We start from the raw sequence: 21,240 nt of genomic DNA, 5'->3' as shown, positions 1-21,240 counted from the left end.
GAGACATCAGAGACCTGGGCTTTCATCATTAGCTGGAAGATGTCTGATCCACTAATCAAGAACTCATACCATCACCAAGTGGAAGTGATTACAGAAGATCTGACACCTGAAGGTATGAGTAAGTTGAATAAATAATAACTGGCTCATATTCCTCTCTCCAACTTCTCTCTCAACCAACAACTATGGCCTGGTGGTGAGTTCCCTATGACAAGTTGACAGAGGAGGAAAAAGTCTATCCTGGCTTAAATATGCCAGTGTCAGCTGGAGGTGACTGTTGCAACACTGTAGCCCCATCTGGGGAGTACTTGGACTGTGAAGAAGAGTTTTGCCAGTGACAGAACTTTTAGTGGCACATCTAGAGGTCCACTTTGACTGGAAGATGACATATCCAGAGACGGATGTCTACTCTGATTCATGAGCAGGGGCCATATGATCTGGGCGTTGGAAATAAAAAAGTTAGGAGGTTAGGAAAAAGTTACATGGATGGACCTCTCTGATTGGACCCAGAGCATGAGAGTATTTGTGTCTCATATGAATGCTCACCAAAGGCCTTGCTGCAGAAGAGGATCTCAATAATCTGAGGGACATGATAACTTGCCCTAGGTGAACGTCAGTCAGCTCTTTCCCCGGCTTCTCCACTGATTACTCTAAGGGTTCATGTAAAAAGTGGCATCGGTGGAAGATGCAGAGGTTAAGTATGTACTCAGTTATATAAGCATGTGCTCATCATGGCCAGTCTGGCCACTCTTAAGTGCCCAGCCTGACAGATACAGAGGCCAGACAGAGTTTGATAAAGTGCCAGATCCATGGGGGGCCAACTTGTCACATGGTAGTAGAGTGTTTACATTAGATCTCTTCCATTCTGGAGAGGGTGGTTATTCTTCTCAATGAAATGGGTAATTCATTCACTCAGAAGTATTTATTAAGCACCTACAATGTACCAGGCACAGTTCTAGGTGCTTGGGATATATCAATGAACAAAAAAGACAAAGGTTGTTACCCTTAACTTACTTTCTAGAGGGCTGACATACAATAAGCATAATAAATAAGCAAATTGTATAGCATATTTTAAAGTGATAAGTGCTGTGGAGAAAAAAAGTAAAGCAGAGTAAGGGAGATTGGGAGTGCTTAACTTTTTATCATGGAAATTTGAAACATACAAAAGCAGAGACCAGTATAAACCCTCCTTCCTCCTGTAATGTACCTACCACCCAGCTTCAGAAGAGGTGCTCACATGACCAGTCTTGTTTCATCTATACCCCTATCCACTTCCTCCCCACCCTCTCATTACTGGATTATTTCAAACAAAAGCATATCATTTAATCTACAAATACTTCAGTATGAAGTAAAAAATGAATATTTTTTAATAAAAACATAACCACAATACTATCATTTATATCCAAAAACACATAAATTCTTCAAACACATAAATTATCCAAACATAATTTCTTTATATTAATGTACAAATTTCCTTTAGCATTTCATAAGTAATTCCTTTTTAACTTAATTTGTTTGAGTCCAGCCTCACTTATTCCTTTTGACTGACATGACTCAAGTCTCATTTAATTTATAGGTCTTCCCTCTTTCCTTCTTTCCTTCAGTCATTTGTTTGTTGAAGAAACCAGATCATTTGTCCTGTAGAACTTTTCCATAGTTTAGATTTTTCTGACTGCAATCCCATGGTGCTATTTAACATAGTCCTTTGTCCCGTTTATTTCCTGTAAACTGGTAGTTAGACCTAGCGACTTGAGTGGATTCAGTTTTGATATTTCAGGCATAAATACTTTGTAGGTGGTATTGGATACTTCCATCAGGAGGCACATAATATTAGGCTGGTTATTGTATGTCAACTTGATCAGTAGTATGAAACATTCACATAAAATAGTCATTTTCTATTTCTTTCAGTCTTTCTTCATCTATTGGAAGAATTATTCTAACGTCACCTATTTGATAACTCAAAGATACAGCTCGTACAAGAAAGGCAGCTCTGTATCCTTTGAGTAGGGAATAGTATTTAGAGACTACAACATGTGCAATGGGTGCTCATTGTTATTGAGTTGTTAATTATTTCTAGACATTTCCAGTGGACAGAACTAGGAAATAACTTTTTTAAAAGGCAGGGTTTGTCATCAGTTTGTACTAACATTTCCAATTCAAATTTAGGTTTTGGGGGTTACTTAAAGTTACTTACTTAACTTTTAAATTTTATATTTGTATTTCTTGTCTCCAATGTTAAAAATCTTTATCCCTAATAACATTAACGTGATTAGCTTTTGCTTTTGGAAACTCAGTCTAGAGCCTGCTTCTTCAGGTCTTCTAATGATTTTTCAAAGTAGTTAATATAAACATTTAAATTCCTTTATCTATAAACCACTTGGAATGGATTCTTCTGCCTGCAACTGAATCTTGACAGTGTAAACAGTGTAAGCAGGAGGGATGGGGTTATGCATTACCTGTAAAGTATGCATTGCAGCCACTCATAGTGAAACTAATTGATGCAGCTGATTCCCCAGTGGGAGAATTGTTGAAGATGTATTAAACAGAGACCTGAGTCACTTGGTCCTTTCTGTCTAGATGCAAATCCCAGTTCTCCAAAATTTGTGCTTCTGTTTTTCAGCAGCAGTCCTTCTCCCTCCTTATTCCTTTCCCCTAAATCACACCCTAGGGAACACATTAGGTTAGGCTCAGAGCAGGTACACAGGCTCTTCTTTTAACCATGGACCTTGGTCATTTCAGGGACGTCTTTGAGGGGCTTTCCTATCACGGCATCAGAGTGGGTGAATCAGAAGTCCTGGGAGTGAATGCACATGGGCAAGAAGAACCGGAAAGTTGGAACTAGTTGGTCACTCTAGAGACCTCAAGGACTGCACTGAGCTGGGTCTTGGGATCAGGGACAAGTCACATGAGTAGGACACCCTTGTAATTTTCCATGATATCTTCATCTTTAGAGCTGACCTTTCCAGCTGAATCATCTCAGAGCTGTGTCTTCACCTCAGAGTAGACAATTGAGGCATGCTGGGGTGGAAAAAAGATAGAACTGGAAGGAGAAGGAATATGGGGCTATAAGCAGTAGTGGGAGAGAAAACAGTCAGGAAATGAAACTCACCTGGTCCTCTGGAGATGTTCTGAAGGTATTTCCTGTGGAAGAAAAGGAAACCACTAAACTCTGAGTATTTGGATACACTCAGAACTCAGTCTTATAGCTTATTTCCCAGAATCTGGGAGTCACTAGGCCTTTTGCACTGATTGTCATGTTTTCTCCTCCCTGACCCCCAACATGTCCTACAACATGTGTGACTTTGTTTTACCATTTCTTAACCCAGCCCTCTGCATGTCCTTTAAAGGCTCCCTTGATCTATAATGTTCCCCCTTAATATCACAGAAAGAAACCTCACTCCCTTCCTTTACCAGATGTTAAGAGATAATTTCTCTCTTAGCTACGATTCTTGCCTCTCTTAACTTCCATCTTACCAACCTTGAAGTTCAACCCCTGCTTGTTCTGCAAGTTTCCACTAGACCTCTTCAAATGTATGCCCTGTGAGAAAAACTCTCTTACATTAGCATGTTCTGGTTATTGATTTTATTGCCAAAGTTTCTTAGAGATGGAGCCATAGTGAGAGAAGAGTTTAGCAGGTATGATTTGTCACATCCTGCATATTAGAAATTAAGAATCTCAGAGAAGGTAGAATCATGAGCGCTATATATAGTAATTTTATGGAGAGATAGAGCTTGGGAAAAAAGATACATCCTGGAACTCTCTCTTTTTCATTATATTTTTACCATAGACCTTCTGGATTTACAGATCTTTTTAATGACCTGATAGAAGCTACGTACTCCCTCCCCAGAACAACAGACATATGCATGGAAATTTGCATAAAATTTCAGGGGCTTCATGCAAACACTGAGGCACTGGTGAAGAAATCTTGCTACAGATCATCAACACATAAAGTGCCTAAAATATAACTCGTCCACCAACAGAGTGCTCAGCTCCAGTGGTGTTTTGACAAATATGTCAAGGACAGAGTGTGAAGAGCAGCAACTGATCAAGGTGACTCTATAAGATGTACCCAATTAACCCAATCAAATTGGTGGCAGTTCTATCATTCAAAAGGTCCTGATTAGTGGGGATGGCTGAGAAATCAAAGTAACAGACAAAGCAGGTGTTCAGATGTTGCATGTTAGTCAAATATAGCAATAGGCACTATATGCAGCAAATACTATAGCAAAACAGAAGACTTAGTCTTTTACTGGCTCGTGACCTTGTAAAAGTTCTTAACTTCATTTGTAAACCATGTTCAGGATCACGTTACAACTGAAATTTCTACTAGGCACAAATATACTGGAGAGCTGCTACAGGTAGAAAAGGCAGCTCACAAAATGGAAGAAAATACTTGCAAACCATATATCAGATAAGGGATTCATATGCAAAATATATAAGGAATTTGTAGCACTCAATAGCTAAAATAACAACAATAACAATAACCCAATTTTATAACGGGCAAAGGTTCTGCATAGATGTTTCTCTAAAGAAGACATACAAATGGCCAACAGTTATTGAAGAGGTTCTCAACATCAGTAATCACACAAATCAAAACCACAGTGAGATATCACCTCACACCTGTTAAGATGGCTATCATCAAAAAGACAAAAGATAACAAGTGTTGGCAAGGATGTGGAGAAAAAGAAATTCTGATACACTTGGTGGGAGTGCAAATTGGTACTGCTGCTATGGAAAACTGTATGGAAGTTTCTTAAAAATTTAAAAATAAAACTCTCATGTGATCTGGCAATCCCACTTCTGAGTACATATCCAAGGGAATTGAAATCAGGATCTTGAAGAGATCACAGCACTATTCATAATAACCAAGATATGGAAACAACTTAAATGTTTATTGATGGATGAATGCATAAAGGAAGTATGACACACACACACACACACACAGACACACACACAATGGAATATTGTTCCACCTTAAAAAAGAAGGAAATCTTGTCTTTTGTGACAACACAGATGGACCTGGAGGACATTATTCTAAGAAAAATAAGCCAAATACAGAAAGACAAATACTGTATGTTCTCAAACTCATAGAAGCAGAGAGTAGAATGGTAGTTCCAAGGGGCTGGGGGAAAGGAGACTAGAGGTATTGCTCAAAAGGTACAAAGTTTGAGTTAAGAAAGATGAATAAATTCTGGAGATCCACTATACAGCATAGTGCCTACAGCTAACTATATTCTATTGTATACTTAAAGTTCACTAAGGTAAATCTTATGTTAAGTGTTCTTACCACACATCATCATCATCATCATCATCATCATCATCATCATGGTTGTTATCATCATCATCATCATCAAGTGTGTGGAAGGAAACTTTGGAAGATGATGCATATATCTATGGACTTAATGGTGGTGATGGTTTCCTTGGTGTTAATTTATCTCCAAACTCATGAGTTGTATACATTAAATGTGCATAGCTTTTTACATGACAAAAAAAATAGTGAACTACTTATAATATGCTAGAATATGGATGAATTGCAAAACATTATGTTAAGTGAAAGAATCCAGACCTAAAGATTCCATTACATAAGATTCCATTTATATGAAATTATAGAAAAGCAAACTATAGGATAGAAGGCAGATCCGTGGTTGCCAGGGGTGGAGCTGGTGGGAGATTAACTGCAAAGGAGCATGAAAGGCTTTTCTGGGCTGTTGGAAATGTTCGACATTGTGATTGTGGTGGTGGTTCTGTGAAGGGATGCATTTATTAAAATAATTTGAACTGTGCATTTAAACGTAGAGAATTATATTGTATGTTGATTATACCTCAATAAAGCTGATTAAAACAATCAATGAGTAGATTAGAAAACAGAGTGCATCACACTAAGTACTGTGTCTTAAAACTTTAGTTCAGTTATGTGTGTGTTTGTGTGTGTGTGTGCACATTCACACTGTTTAACAGTACAATTTGCACTTCTTACTGCAGATAACAATAAAAAATATTTCAACACCCTTATCTAGAGCGTTGAGAGTTCTGACTCATGACTGGTGGTGGGATTGGAAGAAAGCTGCTGGGTCAGCAAGGACCTGAAATTCCCAGGTGTCCCCAAGGACAGATGTGGTCCACGTGGGAGACAGAACAAGCAGGAGTATGGTCACCTTGGGTCCTTTTCAATAGGGCCTCCAGGTACCAAGGGAATCCAGCAGCAGGAAGCTGGATGTGATTGACTGGAGGTGAGGCCAGTGAAGGAGTCACAAACAACTCCTGGAATTAGAAATGCACCCGCTGTGCCAAAGGAATTTTAGGAAGGAGGGATCCAGCAGGAAACCTCGAGAGACCACACATGTACCTTATACAGGGGAGTGCCTGCTTAACCATCTGCCATCCCAGAGAGGCAGAAGCCAGCTTCCAAAACACCAGCTGGAGTAACTCCTTTCCCACTCCTTTCTCCAGGCTAATTGGGGGAAGCCAACCAAAGAAACAGAGAGGCCAACTCTGCCTCGTCCTCCCCCTCATCCCTACCATTGCCAGCTTCCATTCTGAAATTTGCCTGAACTAAGAGAGGGAAAGTTTTGCTTAACATCTTCAAATTAGCTGTTCTAGTTACTTAATAGAGACTATGACATAAAGTGTCCACCTACTGTCTATTGTCTAAGGTAATGTTTTGTAAAGACTTTGGCTGTCAGAATTTTCATCCTGAGTGCCTGAGAAGATCTCTCACAGAAGAAAGTTTAAACAGACAGTGGGAGACGGAAGATTTTTGTAATTAAGTCATGAGTCTTGCTTGTTCAGTATACTGGTTACACAGGGTTGTTACATGGATTAACTAAACATATACATACATATGTATGTTTATATATATTATAATGCATATATATCCTTATCACATAATAGGTGCGTTGCAATCATTCATTCATTACTTAAGGGAAATCTTTGTACATACACCTTCATGATTACAATATCTGTTAGAAGGATGTTTAATTTTTGTTCTGATCATCAGCAAAGATATGTTATGTAGTTTTCTGTGTTTGTCTTCTCTCTTCAGAATCTAAGCACCACACTGTAGCGATTTTTATCTGCCTTGTTCACTGATTTACTCCCTTTACTTAAAGCAGTACCCATCACATAGGAGGTGCTCAGTAAATATGTGTCGAATGAATGAATATAGTTTGCAGCAAGAATCTCTCCCCAGTGACTTACCTTCTCCTTGTTCCCCAGGCTGAATAATCTGGATCTCAGAATATACCAGGTCTCTTTCTTTGGGGTGCACTGAGAACAAAGAAAGCAACACTTTCTAAGCTGTCCCAGTCAGTGGGGTATGCTGCAGATGCTTCCTCCTAAGCAATTATTTATTGTGAATGTCTGGGTTTGGGATACTTAGGGAGACCAGGGGCCTTTGCCAGGCCTCAAAACAAAGTATCTCTCCCTGGCTCAGGCTGGGAGCAGTTTCCTACCAGGAAATCTTTACCATTGCCATACAACTGCTGCAGCTCCACTGGGGCAGGGCACATGGGATGGAAGGACACTCCTGGGCCTAGGGTCAGGGGTCTCCTGCGAGGCACAGAAACACATGATCATCCTTGGAACATTATAATATGCACAAGAGTGGGATAGACAGAGACAAAAAGGAATGGGGAGAAGTCAGCAGAACAAGGCCAGAAGAGTCTCTAACATCATAGGAATGATGATCTCATAGATAGAATGGTCACTCTCAGTTGGTTAAAAAAACCCAGCCTCATCATCTGGAGGAAGTGTCCTCAAAGCATTCTATCTGGACAATTCAAGAAGAAATTAGACATAATCCATGCTCCAAGTCCCTGACTATAAGACTGAGGCACTGACACAGACAGAAGAAGACCATATTTTCCAAACCAAATTTAAAAACACAAAATCTGATGAGTATATGAGCACATGTGGGACAAAAAGAAGATTCCTAGAAGCTGAGGTTCCTCTAGAAAGTCTAGAATTAACAGTTATTTTATACATAGTTATTGTAACACGTTGCCTAACTATAGGACTATTTGCACCAGAAATATTCTGTGGCAACCTAGAAAATCTATAACCTTTGGTATCATCCATTAAGATAAATGGATAAATTTCAAATAAGAAACTGATCTAAATACATGCAAAATCCATTATACAAACTATTAGAAGGATTCTAGGAAGCTGTGATTGTGGCCATTTCAAGGAATGTGAAAATGGGAGTATCTAGACACAGGGACACAGAGAAATCACTTAGCCTAAACTTGCAGCCCCACAGATCTGCACATTTTATTCTTGGGAAACCAGAAGGCTGAGGCCTCACCTGGTTGTGTCTCCCAGAGAACCATCTCCTGCAAAATAAAACGAAGGCAGATTGTGTCAGCAGAGGGAGCTCATTCTCAAATATTTCACACACATGCACTGCCTAAGAGAGGTCATCAGAAAGTTATTTCAAACATGGGCCCAGTCCCATATTCTCATGAAAACGATGTGAAAAAGAACTGAACAAAGCATATAACTTGCTGGGGACAGGGCTACACATTTCTATGTTGAATATGCAATTATCTGAGACTTGATTAAGGTTCAAGGCTGTGATGATCTACCTCAGGAAATACTAAATATAGCCAAATTGTCTTTCTTGCAGAGTAGTGAGGGGCTGTAGATGGCTTTCCAGGAGCATCTGTGGTTATGCCCAGAGGAACCTCAGGCTCAAGCTCGTTAAAGAGACTCATGGTCAAAGGTCCAAATCTCCCTACATTCAGCCCAATGCAGGGCACATAGCAGGTGCTCAGAAGCATCTGGTGAGTTGAGTTGAACTGAATTAAATTAAAAGACAGGGATGAAGGATGGGTAATTATACTAGAGCTGAAAAAGTTTCTGTGCCTGTCTTCTACACCAGGTTTCCTGGCATCTGAAACTAGCCTGACCTGGGTTAAAGCAAGAAGGCTTTGGAAGCACATGGCAGATAGTACCAGGGAGAAACTCTCTCCACCAGGTAGAGGGGGAGACAGCGGCCTGACCTGTGGAGAGCAGAGCCATTGCAGCACAAGGTGCTGGTTTCAGGCTTTGACTCTGGGAAGTCTCTGAGGAAGAAGAAGAATAAAGATTAGCCAGCTCCCATTCTCAGTCATTTCTTCATAGGGGCTTTCAGTTTATTTTGATTGTCCACTTATAGGTGATGTAGGGTGGGCTGAAGCATCTAGTTGGCCAGTCTGTTTGGACCAGAGAAACTACCCAAGGAAACCATTTAAAGTTTTTGAAACTTCACATTGTTTATTTCCTCCCTACCTTTCACTTGAGGCTTAGTAAATTAGACTAGATACCTATTAAGGAAACTGCCATTTCAAGGAAGAGTATGAGGTGGTGAGGTAGAGAACGGTGGCGTGGCTGTTACTGAGGTTGGGATGAGCTGGGGTATCTGAGGCAGGGACAGGGCATGGGCTCTAGCAAAAGGTAAGAGAGAACACAAACCTAGTTTCCTCTGGTGCCAGCAGTAAAACAGCAGGGCCGCAACCAGGAGAACGCTGAATGTCCCCCCAGTGGTTCCCGCAGCAACAAGGCCTCTTCTTTTCCCTGGGGTGCCTGGAGGGGAAAAGCCTGTATGAGCCTCCGGGGGAGGGGTCTAGGGCCTGGAGCCCTGGAACCTTTCCTCAGCTTGGCTGGGGCCTTGAGCCCTGGTAGAGGGAAGAATCTAAAAGATGAGGACTCATGGGGGCCTCTGAGAACTAGGCTAGGACTGGTGTGGCACAGGAAGCAGGTTTCTAGTTGTGGGCAGCACAGCCCTGAGCCTGCATGTGACAGGAAGTGACTCACTGCGAAGGGGTAGAAGACAAGAGCTTGGGTGGATTGTGGCAAAGGGGAGAAAGGTAGACAGCTCCCTCCACTGACCCCCAGACATCATTTCAGAAATTAATATTTGGGGGAAAATCTACATCTGCCTCTCTATCTCCCTATCTATTCTGTACTTTGGCCTTTTGGAAATTTCCCCTAGACATCTGGAAAGATGTTATGTGACAGCGGCTTGGCAGCACCTAACTTTGGAACAGCAGCCTGCCTGAGAAAGAAAGCAAATATCACCACTGATTAGGGCACTAGCTGAACCAGCAGTAACTCTGAGATTGCTCTCCATTAAAAAAATATATTGGGACACCACAATGAAATGCCACCAGTTTCCTTCCTCATAGAAGCCTGAGTCTTAGGTGCTTTGAAGGGGAGGTGGGAAAGAAACTGATGGAAGGAATAAACTAAATTGTTGGGGAATTCTGATTTTTCCATTGGATCCATTCTCCAAGGCAAGGGTGTCCTCTCTCGCCACTCCTATTCAACATAGTTCTAGAAGTCCTAACCAGAGGAATCAGGCAAGAAAAAAATAATAGAAGGCCTCCAAATTAGAAAGGAAGGAGAAAAATTGTCTCCGTTTGCAGGTGACATGATCTTATATAAAGAAAATCCTAAAGACTCCACAAAAAATCTGTTAGAGCTAATAAACAAATTCACTACAGTTGCAGGATACCAAATCAACATACAAAAATCAGCTGTGTTTCTATCCATGTAACAATGAATTACCCAAAGAAGAAATAAAGAAAACAATCCCATTTTCAATAACATCAAAAATAATACAATACTTACTAGTAAATTTAACCAAGGAGGTGAAAGACCTGTATATTGAAAACTATAAGATATTGTTGAAAAATATTGAAGAAGACACAAATATGGAAAGATATCCCATGTTTGTGAATTGGAAGAATTAGTATTGTTAAAATGTCCATACTATATAAGTCATCTGCAAATTCACTGCAATCCCTATCAAGATTCCAATGGCCTTTTTTACAGAAATTAAAAAATATATATTGTATGGAACCACAAAAGACACCAAAGAGCCAAAGCAATCCTGCAACAAAAGAACAAAGTTGGAGGCTTCACACTTCCTGATTTCAAACTATATAACAAAACTAGAGTAACCCAAACAAATTGGTGTTAGCATAAAAACAGATACATAAATCAGTGGAACAGAATCAAGAGGCCAGACGTAAACCCATGCATATACCGTCAACTAATATTGGATAAGAGAGCCAAGAATACTCAGTGGAGAAGATAATCTCTTAATAAATGGTGCTGGGGAAACTTGATATTCACATGCAAAAGAATGAAACTGGACCTCCATCTTATACCACTCATAAAAATTAACTTGAAATATATCAAAGACTTAAATGTAAGACCTGAAACCATAAAACTCCTAGAAGAAAACATAGAGAAAAAGCTCCTTGACATTAGCCTTGGCAATGACTTTTTGGATATGATACAGTAAGCGCAAGCGACAAAAGTGAAAATACACAAATAGTACTACAACAAATTAAAAAGCTTCTGCACAGCAAAAGAAATAATCAGCAAAATGAAAAAGCAATCTATAGAATGGGAGAAAATACATGGAAATCATGTATCGGTTAAGAGGTTAATATGTAATAATACAAGGAAGTCATACAACTCCATAGCAAAAAAACCCTTAAATAATCCAATTTAAAAATGGACAAAGGATTTGAATAGACATTTTTACAAAGAAGATATGCAAAAGCTAACAAGTTCATGAAAAGGTGTTCAACATCACTAATTGGGGAAAAGCAAATCAAAACCACAGTGAGGTAGCACCTCACACCTGTTACAATGGCTTTTTTATAAAGTTTGTTTAGAATCAGAGCATAAGCAAAAACAGTAAAATTGGGCTTCCCTGGTGCCGCAGTGGTTGAGAGTCTGCCTGATGGTGCAGGGGACGCGGGTTCATGCCCCGGTCCGGGAAGATCCCACATGCCACGGAGCCGCTGGGCCCGTGAGCCATGGCCGCTGAGCCTGCGCGTCCAGAGCCTGTGCTCCGCAACGGGAGAAGCCACAACAGTGAGAGGCCCGCATACGGCAAAAAACAAACAAACAGTAAAATTAAATTTCAGCATTTCAGTTTAATAAAGCAGCCTACGTTATGGTGATTTAGCAGAACATAGGAAAGCAAGAAAATGTGTCACACTTACACTAAATTAAGGACATTGAGTTATGTTACTAATGTATGCAACTTTAATTTTGTTTAACACTCTCTGCCAAAATAAACTTTATTCCCTATAACTTAAAAAAAAAGAAGACTAGAAATAACAAGTGTTGGTAAGGATGTGGAGAGAAGAAAACCCTTGTACGCTGTTGGTGAGAATGTAAACCTGTGCAGCCACAATGGAAAACAGTATGTAGGATCCTCAAAAACTTTTAAAAAATAGAACTACTATATGATCTAGCAATCCCACTTCTATGTATATATCCAAAGGAAATGGAATTACTGTCTTGAAGAGATATCTGCATCCCCATGTTTATTGCAGCATTATTTACAATAACCAAGACATTATATATAGTAGTGTGTATATATCAATGAAATCACTATCTCAAAGAGATATCTGCACTCCCATGTTCACTGCAGCATTATTTACAATAGCCAAGACATGTGCAACCTACGTGTCCATCAATGTATGAATGGACAAAGAAAATCTGGTGTATATATATATATATATATATATATATATATATATATATAATATTCCATCATGATGGAATGTGAATATGATGGAATATTATACAGCCATAAGAAGGAAAATTCTGCCATTTGCAACAACATGAATGAAGCTTGAGGGCATTATGCTAAGTATGACAAGTCAGACAGAGGGAAAGATCTCTGTCTCTTTGAGCTAAAAGATTGTGTCGAGGTTCAAATCTTGGCTGCCAGGTATAAGCTTTGTGACCATAGGCAAATTACCAAACCTTTCTGAGTTTCACACTCCTTTTCTGTAGAATGGAGATGATAATATCTTTATTTTCTAGGATTATGACTACAATAAGAAAAATGATATGTGCAAAACTTATTCATTCAGCAAATATTTATTGAACGCCTAATATGAGCTAAGCAGTGGAATAGGCACTTGGGATAAAATATGGTCAAAATAGAGATTTATCTTTATGAGGCTACTATGGGACGTGTGGAAAGAGAAAAAGACTGCATGGCATGGCAGTTGGTGACACATGCTGTGAGGAAGAATCAAGCAAGACTTGGAGAGGGAAGGCCTTGGTGAAGAGCTGCTATGTTATATAGGGTGGCTGGGAAGGTCTCATTGAGAAGGTGAGTAAGGTCCTGGAGGAAGTGAGGGGATGAGCATGAAGATATTGGGGAAGAGCAGTGCAAAGGCCCTGAGGTTGGAGTGTGACTGGAAGTTTTGAAGAAGAGACAGGGGGCCGTGGTGGCTAGAGTGGAGAAGGTGAGGAGACAGTGGTGGGCCATCAGGACAGAACAGCAGGATAGCCAGATCATCAGGATCTGGTGGGATGTTGAGAGGACATTGGCTCTCCCTCTGAAGGAGATGGGAAGCCATGGGAGGATATTGAGCAGAAGAGTAACATGATCTGATTTATGATTTAGAGAGTTCCTTCTGATACTGTGTTGAGAATAGGTTGTGTGGAGCCACAGGTGAAGCAGAAAATCAGAGTGTTATTGCAATCATCCAGGTGGCTTGGATCAGGTGGTAGCAGTGGAAGTGGTGGGAATTAGTCATATTCTGGTGATACTATGAATGTAGAGCTATCTGGACTTGCAGGTGTATTAGAGTTGGAGGATCTAGAGAATCTGCCTGCCAATGCAGGGGACATGGATTCGAGCCCTGGTCCGGGAAGATCCCACGTGCTACAGAGCAATCAAGCCCGTTCACCACAACTACTGAGCCTGTGTTCTAGAGCCCGCGAACCACAACTACTGAGCCCGTGTGCCACAACTACTGAAGCCCTCACGCCTAGATCCCTTGCTCTGCAGCAAGAGAAGCCACTGCAATGAGAAGCCCACATACTGCAATGAAGAGTAGCCCCTGCTCACCACAACTAGAGAAAGCCCACACGCAGCAACAAAGACCCAACACAGCCAAAAATAAAATAAATAAAATAAATAAATTTATTTTTAAAAAATGTGATGGGGATTCAGTAAAAAGAAAAAAAAAAACCCTTAAAAGGGGTATCTGATGAATAGGTATAGAAGTACCATTGGAGTGAGGCAAGCCTCAGGGTGATGGGTTTGAGAGAAAACAGAAGTAAAGAGAGTGAGTAGAGATAACTCTTTTAAGGAGTTTTACTGTAAAGGAAAGCAGGGAAATCTAGCTTTCCAGTAGTTCCTCCATAAAACCTAGCTTTATTGGATGGCCTGGGATGCAACTGAACCTGAGATAGAGGATGAATTGAAGCCCCATAGAAACCATTTCTTTAGTCCTAGGGGAGCTGAGTGGGAACCTGGCTTGACCTAGTATGACTCCTTGGAGACAGAGGAAGGTAAAGATATAAGCTACAACTGTGCTATCCCAAAGGAAGGCTTATCTCCTCTGTGGACATAATGGGGCTCTGTATTCGTTCTTGGTACTTGTAAGTTTCCTGACCTGCATACAAGTTGGTATTGACACACTCTTAGACCTACAGTAGTGGAGTAAAAGGATGTTTTCTGTCTTTGGTCCTGTGGAGGATTACCAAAAGGAGAGTATAGTTGACGCTTAGGATGAAGGAGCTATACCCTACCCTAAAACACTGCTAATGACATAAGACTGCTGTTTGAGAGCAACACACAATGGATCAGCAGACAGGCACACAGAATCATCCCCAAGAGATGAAATGGCCCCTGGCCAGCATTCCCTCACTATAGTACCTCCTTATAACCTGAATTATTGATATTTAATGGAAAAAAGTGAATATCGCAGTGGAAAATGACAAAATGGAAATAGAAAAATGAGAATCACAAAGATAGTGTTGGCTATGCCCACCTCTAATTTGAGAGATCTGAGAATAAATAAGGTCAATGGGGATTAAAACTTACTTCTTACAGAGACGTTCACCACCTCGCTCTGGATGAGGCCGTAGCCATTGTCAGCTGTGCAGTAGTAGCCCCCTGCGTGGCTCTCCCTGATAACAGGGATCTCCAGCTCTGCTCTCTGGGAACGCTGACTTTTCTGCCCCAGACTCTCCCTCGTGTCCTCTCTGTGCCAGGAGAACGTGGTGTTCCCCGTGCCCTCAGCCACAGAGCAGACAAGGACAAGTATCTCCCCTTCAACCACCGGGTCCCCCTGGGGCTGGGTCTCCAGGAGCACTCCAGACACGGGGATTCCTATATGAACACAGACAACAGGTGAGGGCATGATGAGAGGAGGACAGGGTTGGGATGCTGGACAGTGTCACTTTTTATGGGACTTTAAGATATACTCTTCTGCAGGTGTTAGCACTGTAGCTCACAGACTGTGGATTTGGGACCTAGAGTATCATTAAATGTAGTAACCTTTCCATCCTGATGCACAGACTCCAGGAGAGAAAAATTGGGTCTCCCTGAAAAATCATTTGGGTTTTATGTCATGTCCTGTCCTAGTTGTCAGTGTGAATTATTTTGACCTGGGAGAAGTAACAGCAATAGTGGCTATCATCACACTGACCTAGACCACATCCGTTTCCAGAAGTCCTGTTTTGGTACCTAAGACAAGCTGATATTTATTGTATTTATCTTTGTGTGTATGTATGTCCTTCTCATCTGCTTTACACATCACACTGTTTGTTGTTACTGGTTAGGGTCCACCTCTGTGGATATGTGTCTTCTAAATAGTTTGCCCCAAGATCTGACATCCTAGAATCTGTCGATTCAGTAGCAGAGAATTTTGTTTCTTGCTTTCATTTTGTTTTGCCCAACTCTTGTATCTGCCTCCGTGAATCACCTCTGTCATTTCAAGGTGCTAGAATTTCAAAGAAAGACTAAGTTTTTAGAGAAATAGAGGTGGAAATGAAATCCTGTATTTCTTTTATTATCTACCTCACTTCTCAGTCTAAGCCTGGTGCCTCTGTAAGGATGACAAAATCCATCTGTACTGGGCAGTCCCTACCCTCACTGGGCCAGAAGGATCAGTCAGGGGAGACGCCAGAGCCCGGCTCTCCAGCACTCACTCTGCACGTCAATCAGAAGCGGGAGGCTGTGTTTGTGGATGCCTCTGGTCATGGCCCTGCACCAGTATGACCCTGAGTCTTCTCTCCAGATGGCTGTGACATGGAATTCTGGGGACGCACTCCAGTTTGAGAGGATGACCCCATGGTCTCTGAAGAAGACAAAGCGAAGCCGAGTGTCCGACCGCTCTAGAGGAAGCTGTGTTTTACAGCTCAGGTTTACAGAATTCCCCTCTGTAGGCTGGGAGTCTGTGACTTTCAGCTTTGGACGTGGAAATAGCTCTAGAGAGAAGAGGTGAATCAAGTTCTCAGGATGAGGCAGGCTTGGATTCGCGGTTCTGGAAAACTTCAGACACCCAGCAGGACAAATTTATTGACCCCTCTATCACATTTTTCTTTCCCAGGATTATTTAAGTCAAATTGTTCCACTTTCTCTGCCTCTTAGAGGACGTGGTCTCAAATATTTCCAGAGTTTGTTATGATATCAACATATATAGGGAATTCCCTGGAGGTCCAGTGGTTAGGACACTGTGCTTTCACCGTCGAGGACCCTGGTTCGATCCTGGTCAGGGAACTAAGCAGATCCCACAAGCCAAGCGGCACAGCCAAAAAGACCCAAAAAACCAAAAACACCACTTACATAGATCCCCGCAGATGTGCCCAATTTACCCTGCCCTGACATTGCTAAGCAAATTTGTATGAAATTAAGTGTTTACCTTGAATTCGAATATTTGTGAGACTTGTTCTCAATACATGATTGTTTTCCAAGGATCCAATGCATTGGTAACAGCCACTGTTGTTTAAACTTGCTTGTGATATCAGAAGATCCAAGCTTTTATTAGAATTAGAAATAACTTTTCTATTCCAAAAGTACCTCAAAGCAGTCAGTTTCTCTCTCCCCCTTTTCCGGCATCTCAGAATCAACTCGTCACCTTCAAACACAGAATGTGGGGCCTGGAGGATGAAGGAGGCTGGAAACCACACACAGATAAGATGTTGTCATTGAGGCACTCCTTCCTCTGTGCATCCTGAATTACAGAGATTTTTTTTCTTCCTTTTTTCTCCCCCAGTATTTAGTCTCCTGACTCAAGCTCACTCATTTTCTTCCAAATCAGTTGACCTGCTTCAGATATAATTCCTAAATAAATCCTAAACACATCTATTTAACCATTCGGGGACAGATTCAGAAATATAAGGATTCTAATGCGGAGAGAAAAAGCTGAGAGGAGGTGTGACCGAATCTCTGACGTCATTGATTACGGAGAAGATCAACACCAACTTGCTCACCAAATAACAGAACAGGAGTGTCGTCAAAGACATAGTTCTTGGAGAAATACACTAGGAATTGTTACAGTGCATTGGAGTGCGCTATGCAGAGGGCTTATGGTCACAGATTCAAATTCAGGGTCAAGGGACAGTGAATGCGGTCCACTCCTGAAACTCTCATGCTCTTCAGATTCTGATTCCAAGCTAGTTCTATCCTTTCTCTCTGAGACGATGCAGTGAATGCCTGCTCCTATAGACCAATGCCTGAGGAGTGATCTAAATTTTCTGAAATAGAGAAGGGACAGATCCTAAGACAGGTGAAGACACAAGCCCTGAGGCTGGAGATTTCCCACCTCTGGATTCTTGTTTTATGGCACTTTTCACTTTCTATTTTGTGCTTAGTACATTCATGAATACGTTAAGTTCTCCCCAAGGAGGCTGTAAAGCCCTTGAAGGCAGGACCTAAGACAGCTTCACTTTTGAATCCCCTAAAACTAAAACGTCTTTCTTTAATTGTGTGTGTAAGAATATCTGTCGTTTAATATCAGACATTTAAACTCTAATGTCAATAGTAGTTTCAAAAACACTTATAGGCAGTGAGGGAGGACATGAACCTGAAAGATCAAAGTTAGAGTAGAATGAAGAGCCTCAGTTCTTGGAAAATCCAGGGAGCTAAGATGTACTGCAACCACTTCCAATGTTTTAACTAATTCACTTTCTTTCTCACCTGTAGAAAAGAGCAAGTGCACAGGTTTACTCAGGAGTGAGCCTGGGGCCTGGCAAATGTACTGTCCAGAATCACGAACCTCGAGGGTGTTTCCTGGGGTTTCACTTGGACGTTGTTTCCCAGAGTACCAATGGTACCATTTTATTTTCTCTGGTGCATAGAAGTGAAATCCATTGCAAGTCAGATTCACTCTCTCTCCACGGAAGACAGTGGTCCACGGAGGCTGGAGGGAAATCATGGATTTGGGTACAGTAGCTGGGGAGAAGAGAAATGAGTCTGAGGCGGAGGTGTCTGCAGTCCCCACTGCAGTGGTTTGTGTGGAGTGGACTGAAGCACCCAGCTTTGGAGAGTCTCTGAAAGGCCCCCCGGCGGGGCTGCTGTTTCCCCAGGTTTCAAGTTTTCCAGCTGTGTTCACCTTACCCAGGAGTGCAGCAACTGCTCTGTGGTCTACAGGAACAGACTAACCTTTCAGAGGGTAACCCAGCAGGACCTACTCACCACAGAAGATCAGTGACGGGAGGCTCGCAAAGCCCCTTCCCTTTTCCAACAGGCCGGGTCCTCAAGTAGATTCCTCCTGAACTCCCTCCCACCTGGACTTTTCATGTTACACACACCTCTCTAAGATGAGCATTTGTGTGGCGTGGCCATATGGTGGGGGGAGGGATTGTAGAGGGAGGGAGTATAGGAATTTGGGGTCAATTACGCAGTTACGGAAAAGGGTCCATAGTATGTTTTTCCAACAAGAAGTAGGTAGGGGAGGGGTGAGCAGGCTGTTGTCTGAAGTGAAAGTTATATTCAAATAACAACAAAGAGTATGAGTGCTGGGAACTAGGTGCTTCTAACTCCCCACACCCCAAAGATACACTTTCATGAAAATAAAATGTGGGCGGGCCCTGCATAAAATCAGGCCTTAAGATCTTTGAATTATTAATGGACAGAAGCTGGAGAATGTAAGGGTAAATATCAATACAAATTAAAGATAAGAGGTTTAATTGTCCCTGTTGAAAATAAGGGAAACAACTTCTCCCTCTCTTTTTTTCTTTCAGAATTTCTTTCAAATGTATGTGGATCTTTATAATGGCTAAAAAACCTCTTGCCAGTCTCATAACTCAGGAACATCTTTCTCAAGAAGGAGCCATCTTTTTTTTTTTTTTTTTTTTGGCGGTACGCGGCGGGCCTCTCACTGTCGTGGCCTCTCCAATTGCGGAGCACAGGCTCTGGACACGCAGGCTCAGCCGCCGTGGCTCACGGGTCTAACCGCTCCACGGCATGTGGGATCTTCCCGGACCGGGGCACGAACCCGTGTCCCCTACATCGGCAGGCGGACTCTCAACCACTGCGCCAGGGAAGCCCGAGGAGCCATCTTTTTGAAATGCAGACATCTAGGGGGATAGCTCCCCTGGATCTTGTCTCCCCATTCCTGTGGAAGGGTAAGCATTTACCTTTGGTAGGTACCTTGTTGCAGTATGCGAGACTACCTCCAGTCTTAAAGATATGAGATGTTTATTCCTCCTCTGGATAAAAGCCAATAACCATGATAAATTTAGGATAAACTATGTGTGACAAAAGGTGCTGTCAAGTCCTCCTGCTTGAGAACTGGTTACTGTTTAATCTTGAAAACATGTATGTAATTGGCTGAATCCCCTTGGCAATATAAGAGTGAGAGATCCTTTTCTGTCTTTGCAGTCTCTTGGTGGATTGTCTGTGATGACCATGCTTATTATTAAGCGTATGGTTTAATGCTTATTCAATACTAAAAGTGTTTGCTTTCTTTATTACCTTTGTGGAGAGGATTTTGGGGATGGGAGATTTTGTTTTTAACTTTATTTCCTGCAGCCATTACTGTGGCTCTTTCTTATCTGAGTGTTTATTTCCTAAGTTTTGTAGCTTCAAGGTGTGAGAGTTAGTAACTGAAGGATGAATCTACCACTGTGGCATAAAAATTATTTTGCGCTGAAGGCATTTGAGAATGGATTTTATTTATCTTTATTCTGAATTCTCTTATCTGCCTAAAAGCAAAACCTCTGAAGAGTTCAATTGTCATAAATCACCTCCCCAGGAGCAAATAAATGATCAGCCGTTATCACCAGACACTGGAAGTTGGCACCACACCTAAAGCAGAACTTGTCACAAAACTAGCATAGCTCCCATCTATTATCTTAAGGGCCCATTTATCTTTCCTAAAAATCATTTGTTTTCCAGTAAGTAGCCTTCTCACCTGCCCCTTTCCCTATCCAGATGTTATATAAATCCCAAATTCTAACTGCCTCCTTAGTTTATATTTTTCTGTGTATTCCCGTAAGTTTTGAATAAAAAATTTGTCTTTTCTCTTGCTAGTCTGCCTCTTGTCAGTTTAATTTGCAGGCCCTCATTAGAAAAACCTAAGAGGATAGAAAAAAAAAAAAGGTTTTCTTCCTTGACATAATAAAAATAATCACAGACCAAATTATTCACTATTGGAAACACCCACTCAAACATTCTTACCCCTTTAACACTACTATTTTCTAGCCTGCACAAAGATCAATGTTTTGATAGGCTAATCCTTCATTGTGTACACAATGAAAATCAATTGTAAAGTGATACTTCAGATTCTGCCAAAGATGCAGTAATTCATAAAGGTGGTAAAAGTGTTGTGGGACCACTGCTCTGATGGCTCCCAAAGCCACTGACAAGTGTAGTAAAGCAAGATCTGTTAACAGTTGAAGAGGAGAAAACAATGATAGGGAAAATATTTGTTTGGCTTCTGAAAGTTATTCCCAATGCCCTTCTGTTGAGCCTGTTGCCCACCAGCGGGTTTGAAAAGCAGAAGCACTAACTTGCCCAGCCACATAACACAGTTCTGAGTAAGGAGATGTCAGAGGAATAAAGCTAGGAGTGAACTAAGGGGTGAGGATTCTGGGGGAAGATTTTTCCTTTATGATGAAAGGAGAGAAGCATAGCAGGGGAGCTCTTTTGCAGTTTTAGTTTCCTACAGGTATCACATACAAAAAAAAAAAAAACAAGCCAAAAAACCACACAAAAAACAATATTTGATTCATGCTTTGTTCTACAAATTACCTTGGTAATCTAAATTCTGTGATGTAGAAAATAAAACACATTATTTCCATTTGTATTGTCTTTTTCCCAAAAATAAAATCTCACTGTTGGGGATATGCAATTTACCATAAAATCATAAGTGGAATCAATTAAGTGTGTTTTTATCTTAGTACTTTTTATATTCAGGTAAGGAAGACTGTCTGTATTCAAGGGCATACAAGCAATTGTTTTTTTAAAGCTTGAGACTTTAAATATT

At 41.2% G+C, this 21,240-nt stretch overlaps 1 protein-coding gene across 1 annotated transcript; it reads right to left on the bottom strand.

The window, feature by feature from the left end:
• Nucleotides 1–2,898: 2,898 nt before the first annotated feature.
• FCRL4 (Fc receptor like 4) lies at nucleotides 2,899–20,778 on the bottom strand. Its single transcript, XM_007458046.1, is given in 11 exon segments — nucleotides 2,899–3,015; nucleotides 3,107–3,138; nucleotides 7,196–7,264; nucleotides 7,464–7,546; nucleotides 8,301–8,328; nucleotides 9,449–9,559; nucleotides 14,850–15,137; nucleotides 15,959–16,237; nucleotides 16,672–16,926; nucleotides 17,949–18,203; nucleotides 20,712–20,778. Coding segments are annotated over 11 exon segments (1,584 nt in total).
• Nucleotides 20,779–21,240: the final 462 nt, after the last annotated feature.

The sequence above is a fragment of the Lipotes vexillifer genome, unplaced genomic scaffold, assembly GCF_000442215.2.
Source record: "Lipotes vexillifer unplaced genomic scaffold, Lipotes_vexillifer_v1.1 scaffold238, whole genome shotgun sequence".
In the NCBI taxonomy this organism is placed as follows: Eukaryota; Metazoa; Chordata; class Mammalia; order Artiodactyla; family Lipotidae; genus Lipotes; species Lipotes vexillifer.
This window is presented reverse-complemented; position numbering and strand designations above follow the sequence as displayed.